Genomic DNA, 7,824 nt, shown 5'->3' on the forward strand with positions numbered 1-7,824 from the left:
TTTTCTTACCAGAACGTAAAAGTAATCCACATATTTAGTATAAACGTCCGTAATGACTTTAAAATTGACAAAAATATGATATTAATATAATTGTTTTGTCAACCATAATATCGGATTCATAAGTCTTACACCTATTTCTTTAACCATTTTCTTGTACTTATGAATATATACCTATACTACGGTGAGTAATAGAAGCATTCAGATTAAATAGTTGGATACGTTGAATACCTTATATATAAATGTATATATATATTGTATACCTATAGATATACAATAGTTCTATCTAGATATAATAATGATTAAATTAAAAGAACAATGCTTTGATCCTTGTAAATCGTTTAGAAATTTCTAGTATACTTTTATTTCATGGTAACCGCATTCATACGTTCATTCTCCCATTTTCTTCACAATAGTTCGTCGTAGAGAATTCGATTTCTACTTACATATATACATTTACAAAAATATAGTATACCGTGCCAACATTGTATTTAAGAAAAGATGAAAGTTATATATCGAAGTATATAATAATTAGCAAATTGCTTACCACATTAACTGAAATCGATGGTATTTTACTGATTAACACGTAAGTAATTATAATTAGGAAAATTCTTTCTCTTCAGTGAATTTGATTTAACATTTCAAAAAAAACATTAAAATAATCAAATCTGTGATTTTATAATTTTTATCAATTTAAATTCAGTGAAGTATATTTGATGTCAAGAACTAAAATTAACATTATCTAATTCAAACGCCTTTTTGTATAAGTAATATTATATGCATTTGTATTGCCGTAAAGTGACTACTACCGATAACAACTATATATTTAGTATATAAATGTGACACGTGGTATCCATTATTCGGCTATTCACGACTCCTGTCGTAGCAATGAACAACTGAAAATTAGTAGTCGCATAAAATATTTTGTACCATTCAAAACATGTGTTGAACGATTTTAATATCTATTTCTTACCGTTGCACTTTATATTTTGTTCAACGTACATGCGAAAGTTTGATGAACTGTCATCGTGTGACGGGTACGTTTATAAGCTATACGCAGGTATATGTCTTCTGTTCAATCAGTCAATTGAACTTTGTACTTTACGAAACTATTATGCTTTTTTGTATAGTGTCTAGTTTATTATGTATACCATCTTTCGTGGAATTGTGTACTGCGTAGTTAATGTAATTTGTTTTATCGGAGTAAATTGTCCGCAATCTGCGTAAATCAATCGAATAACCATCAACATTTTCTTTTCTACAATTGTTGATGTATGTGTATATTTATCGCAATTCATTATATAAGAAGTCATGACCTTTTGTAAGCAGTTAATATTTCATTTAAATCATTCTACATCTAGTTGGTTACTTTAGTCAGATAATTTTCAATTTGTTACTTGATTTCAAACCATCTAAATATTTTATTCAGAACCATTACATAATTATACGATCCTAGCTTCCTTTCATTTTCTGGTTAATTTCTAGAAGTGATCAGTTTTGTAGCAGAATTGTTGATAACAGTACATATCCTGTTTATCATAATATATGATGTGTCAATGTGTGGTCACATTTGTGTGTTAAAATGTGTAGTACGATATAACTGTGTTATAACCAATATTAAAATTACAATGCTAAATCTGTCAATAATTTTATGATTCATTTTAGAATTTTGAAACTACTATAGAACATGTCCCAATACGAGGATGCTATTATAGAAGACAAAGGACATGATGACATTAGTACAGCAGAGTCAGGAATTCGTCATAGAATACCATGGAGTGATCGTGTATCATTGAGTAGTGAAGTACCAGGCTTACACGAAGTTAAAGAATTATTGGATGATGATGATGCAAGTTGTTTAGCCGAAGAAGAAGATGGAGTTGGTTGTCCTTTACCATCAACCCCAGAAGATGATCATCTTTTGGATTGTGAGGTATAAAATTATAAGTTCATATTATGATCTGATAAAATTTAAGTATCTTATTTATTTACTTTTGAATTCTTCAGATGACAGAGGTCCTCAAAGCTGGAGTATTAAGTGATGAAATTGACCTTGGTGCATTGGCACATAATGCTGCTGAGCAGGCTGAAGAATTTGTTCGTAAGGTATGTATTATATCTACATATGTGTATTTCTTCATTGATATTTATTTGATAACTGTAATTTATAAAAATAAAAGTGTTAAGAAATGCAGTAATCAGCTGTTAATTGTAGGTGTGGGAAGCATCATGGAAACAGTGTCACTTCAGAAACCTTCCAAGATGGTTACAAGATAATGATTTCTTACATGCTGGTCACAGACCACCTTTACCATCGTTTTATGCATGTTTTAAAAGTATATTTCGAATTCATACAGAAACTGGAAATATTTGGACCCATTTACTTGGTAATATTTTTGTGTTATATTCACAAATATTTTATATGCCATTTATTTATACACGTTGCTTTAACAAGTGATATTGTTGATCAATTAAGTTTTAACGAATGAACTGCATTGTTTAGGATGCGTGGCATTTATTGGCATAGCTATATTTTTCATAACTCAGCCTCCTATAGAGATACAACTGGAAGAGAAACTGGTATTTGCTACTTTCTTTGCTGGTGCTATTATATGTCTGGGGATGTCATTTGCCTTTCACACAGTACACTGCCACAGCGAATGCGTTGGGAAGTTGTTTTCAAAATTAGATTATTGTGGAATAGCTATGCTAATCATGGGTAGTTTTGTACCATGGCTTTACTATGGTTTTTACTGTGATTATCAACCTAAACTTATTTACTTGTCTGTGGTTGTTATACTTGGTGTAACAAGTATTGTTGTGTCACTATGGGAACGATTTGGTGAACCAAGTTACAGACCACTGAGAGCAGGAGTTTTTATGGGATTTGGTCTCAGTGGGGTAAGTCATACATGTAGCAATAAATCACTTGTTAATATTACGTTACGTACTATCACATTAAAAATCAATGTTTGATTGTAGGTAATACCAGCTGTTCATTATGCTATAGCAGAGGGCTGGTTTAAAGCAATTAGTCAAGCATCTCTTGGGTGGTTAATATTAATGGGATGTCTATACATCTTGGGTGCAATGTTTTATGCATTACGAGTACCTGAACGATTTTTCCCTGGAAAATTTGATATCTGGGTAAACATATACTTTTGAATATCATGATTACATGATAAATAAATTTAAGTTTTCTTATTATGCAATACCAAGCATTCTATTATTTAGTTTCAGAGTCACCAAATTTTCCATGTATTGGTAATTGCAGCTGCTTTCGTTCATTACCATGGAATAACTGAGATGGCTATGTATAGAATGACAATAGGAGACTGTACAAATCCATCACAGGTGATAGCTTTTTAATTGTTCAATGAGCATATTGATCGTGTTGTTGGATTTCATTTAATGTAACATTACAGAGACTTAAAAAAATTCCTAAATCTTTGTATGTCAGTAGATCTGTACTATTTGAAGAACTGCTGGAAACAATATTATAAAAATGAGTGGTGTAAGACTTCTTATACTTTGTCATAATTAAAAGATTTTGACATGAAATTTACAGAGATTCAATGAAAAGCAGTAAATAAAATATGTGATAACGAAAATTATTGAGATGAATTTACAAACTTTACTTAGAATTCTCGTATGCTTCGATAAATTTTAATTTCTGGAAAGAAAGTTAACTTTATGTAGCACAACATTTCAAGTGTATGACATTACCAAAAATTTCTGTAGTACAAAGTAATGAATAATGTAACTATTTACACTTGTTAGTTCATGCTTTACTCAATTAATTTATTTTAATTATTACAAATAATTTATTTTGTGATTCAAGAATATGTAATGCTGAAATAATGTCATTCTGTTAACATGTAACAACTAATCTCTTGTTTCGTGCAGTTCTGTTGTTGAAAACAAGTTCAAGAAAATTATGAAATACGAAACAGAGTACAGAGATATATGGCAACGAACAAAGCTTAATTATATTAAGATTTAGGAGCTAATTATAAACTATAAATGATTTTATAGCGTAAACACTATAAAAGTTGTAATATATCTTGAACACAAACGTTGTTAAGCAATGAAAACTATTTATTATAATGATTATGGCAATTATAAAATAATGTAATTTCTTTTTCAATCACATTTCTGAGAAAGAAATAATGGTAACACTGGTATTGCTGGTTTGTACATATTTAAAATTTGTGTAAGGTTAATTTTGCACTGTAATTTTCTATTTCAACTAGTGATTGCAAAATTTCCATTCTTTTTATAGTATTAGTAAAATAATTTTCTCCGTTCTTGTTAAGTAGTTACAATTCTTTCTGTGGTTTTTCATAGTAATCCCTATTTATCATAGAATACAATTTTCATTGCAATTTTGTTGGTTTTAATCGAAAAATAACGTTGAATTTTTTTCTTATTATGTAGGGTTAAGTACCTATAGAGAAATATTGTTGACCTTTTTTCATAAATAATTCTGAATATAGGTAAATTAATAAAGAAGGAAATTATGCATTTCATATGTAAAAACACAATTATCCTACTTTATGTAATTTCCCAAAATATATTTTTCTAAACAAATATATTGTAGCATTATTTTGTCGACTAACTTAAATATACTAGAAATATCATTGTCTAGTGTAATGAACGACAATCGGAATATTTAGAAACGAAATTAGATCTTCAAAGTACCTTCTTGCAACGATCTAATAAAGTAATAATCTGATATAAAAAAAATGATTGCCCAATTGTACACAATGTAAACATAACTTGATTTTATCATTAAAAATGATACATGATGTTCAAATTTGTTTCAGTGATGTACAACTTATTTTTTACCATTAAATTAAATAGATTTGTAATCAATAATAAAACTCGTAATTCATTGATTCTTCTCATTTATGAACAATAAAAAGTGTATTACCTAATTTAATTTTAAAAATAATTCCAGTATTGTTCATACCTTTTACACAAAATTTTTTTATATAAATTGTATTTAGTACTATTAAAAAATCTTAGTAAAAATAGTTGCAAAATTAATAGCCAAACACTACAGGAAAAGTAATGAGAGACAGAACTCTTTAAATGTCTAATAGTGAATTTAAAAACAAGAAATAACTAATAAGTTTCATTTAAAAATCCGTTGATAATTTTGACAGGAAATTATGTTTGTTTTTTTTCAAGATCATTCAACTTTTGTTTTACATATCTTTTTCCTTGTAAATAATTAAAAATCTGTAAGAAGTATTTCACGATTTCTTGTTATTCACCCTGTATCTTATATATGTATACATAGTTCATAAATCTTGACGAGGGTAATGGGTGGTAATGGGCAGAGTGTAACCAGTGTAACGAACATCAATGGACATCAACAGTAAGGACCAATAAGAATGGGGCAACTATATGCTGTACTATAGCCGACTCTAGTCTAGGTAACATGTAGATTATAATTTATAATCATTAATTTATTCATTATTCTTCATTGTTTCTAATTATTCCTTCACTGTATACTATATAACCACCGATTAGGTATAGAATACACCTATCATCCAATGTTTTTTTCTGTCCCACGTTCATAAGGCTATGTAACCCTGTTACCATGTTGGTGTCAATACCCGATGTTACCGATAAAGTATGAATTCTGAGTATTATTAGCTCAAATGAAGTGTTATATATTTAATTCATATTGCGTGTATCTATACGATTTGACGGGAATAAAAATATCCGATGCTTCAGTTTAAGGTTAAGGGATAAATATGACAGTCATGAACCATGAAACAGAAAAGTATATATTTTTTTACTTATCTACACGACAATTTATTCTAAATGCATCGTTAATGGACATTTTATTAATGTTACTTTTACATGTTCTTGTTTTATTCGTTTTTATATCTTGCCTTACATTTGTATATTTGTAACAGACAAATTCAGAATAGATGTTGCTTCATAAATAGTCTATCAAATCTACCTTTTGGCCGGCGGTTTACAATTTCCTTTGTATCTCGTAGCCGCGGGATTCCGGGAATCAGGTGACGTCACGGCGTGCGAGCGAGAGCGGTAGAGCGAGCCGCGGTATCGATGCTCTCCGTCGGTGTGACGCGTCCCAGGAATTTCAGTGGTCTTTGGGAGGAGGTGTGCGAACGAGAGAGTACGGTACAGCGTGCCGTGGTATCGGTGCTCTCCGTCTACTGGGGGTTCTATGAACCCACGCTCTCACCACACGGGGTCTCTGGCGCCATCTGTGGGGGTTCTATGGCCCCACATTCTTACCACCTGGGCCTCTGGCGCCTCCTCCAGGGGTTCTATGACCCCCACCATCTCACAATACGGGTCTCTAGCGCTACACCGGGGGGTTCTATGACCCCACTTTCTAAACTACAAATTACAAAACGATTTCAGTTAGAGATGGCGTGCAAAATCACTGACGGTGATTTATCGCAGTGATCACCGAATATATATATATATATATATATATATCTATATAAATAATGGGTTATTACACCCCAATCGAAGTCGATATAATTACCTCAATTTTTATACCTCGATGCAATGCATCTAAAACTTCTTCTTTTATTATAATACCTGTCGTATAACTTTGTAGCTGTAATAATGTGCATAAAACGCACGTCTTAGAATATTCATTAAGCAAAACAATTTTAATTCTACTATCGACTTTATAAATTATAAAAAGCCATAAACACATAGAGAATTAATTGAGAGAGAGATTGACACAACAAATAGAGCAATAAAAGATATAAAAGGTAAAATTGCGTCTACTTCTACAAAGTTACAAATTGATAAGTAAACTGACTATCATTGTATATGTATAATTTTCATAATAAATAGTACCTGAATTACTTATATATATATATATGTATAACGTGTCCCAAATATTACTTTTTTTTTTTTGCAAATCCGAATCAAATCGTTAAAACTAACATGCACTGCTCAATGGAAACTAATATTCGAAAAGAATATGTATATCCAGAATACTGCTTACATAATATAAACTATTTAATTTATATGCGAGGATAGGGATGAAGGTTATATTTTAAAACCAGTGACAAGATTAGAAAATGATTATTAATGTTTTGGAAAAATTGTGGTTCACCGTACTAATGACCGCTCTATGTACAGAAATGTTTTATTCTTAAATTATGCACAAACTGCAATCAATACAAATGTATCTGAAACAAGCAAGTTGGGGGATATCTCAGTTTTTGGCCGCCATAAGAATATTCAGATAAAATGGCAGCTGTTTTGTTGGTGTCAAGTGTTGCATCAACCGCCATGCGTTTTTGCAAAATCCATGAGACACGTCCGATTAGTTGTTGTCATATCCGGAAGAAGAGACAAGTGTTTTAAATTGACATTTGAATTTTAATTTTCACTGATAGTCAATTTAAAACAGTTTGCCATATCTATTTTATAGCTTAGTATAGTAAAGCTACTTTATTTTCTCAGACATCCACATTTCGACTAAGTAGTATTATAGTAATAAAGGTATGCGCTAAGTCTGCACTTCAGCTAGATATCATAAAACATGTATCATTCCTTCTCTGGCACATCATACATTGGTATTACTAAGTATACGTTTACTTTCCTTTTAAATCATGCGAAACAATGCGGAAAAGAACTTTATATCAAATCCTAATATTTGATATAGTATGCTTAGACTGTAATAAAAAAAAAAGACTAAATTACGTGAAAGTGAACCCGGAAATAAAAACCGACTTCTTGTGCACACCCATTTGTGTTCTTTTACAATCAAATAAGTCATTTTAGCATTCATCATGGTATTATTAATCAACACTCAGC

General features: G+C 30.6%; 1 protein-coding gene across 6 annotated transcripts; it reads left to right on the forward strand.

Annotated features, from left to right (window-relative positions):
- Nucleotides 1-566: 566 nt before the first annotated feature.
- LOC107190562 (adiponectin receptor protein) lies at nt 567-3,576 on the forward strand. Of its 6 annotated transcripts, none has more exons than XM_015579385.1 (7): nt 567-583; nt 1,663-1,930; nt 2,005-2,103; nt 2,213-2,384; nt 2,501-2,898; nt 2,980-3,144; nt 3,232-3,576. In XM_015579385.1, the coding sequence occupies exons 2-7, from the start codon at nt 1,685-1,687 to the stop codon at nt 3,364-3,366; spliced, it is 1,215 nt and encodes a 404-aa protein (XP_015434871.1). In that variant the 5' UTR covers nt 567-583; nt 1,663-1,684; the 3' UTR covers nt 3,367-3,576. The 6 variants fall into 6 exon arrangements, with proteins under 6 accessions (XP_015434871.1, XP_015434868.1, XP_015434866.1 ...); XM_015579382.1 differs by lacking the exon at nt 567-583 and adding an exon at nt 894-1,034; XM_015579380.1 differs by lacking the exon at nt 567-583 and adding an exon at nt 1,006-1,057.
- The last annotated feature ends 4,248 nt before the right edge of the window (nt 3,577-7,824 follow it).

The sequence above is a fragment of the Dufourea novaeangliae genome, unplaced genomic scaffold (genome assembly GCF_001272555.1).
Source record: "Dufourea novaeangliae isolate 0120121106 unplaced genomic scaffold, ASM127255v1 scaffold187, whole genome shotgun sequence".
Lineage (NCBI taxonomy): Eukaryota > Metazoa > Arthropoda > Insecta > Hymenoptera > Halictidae > Dufourea > Dufourea novaeangliae.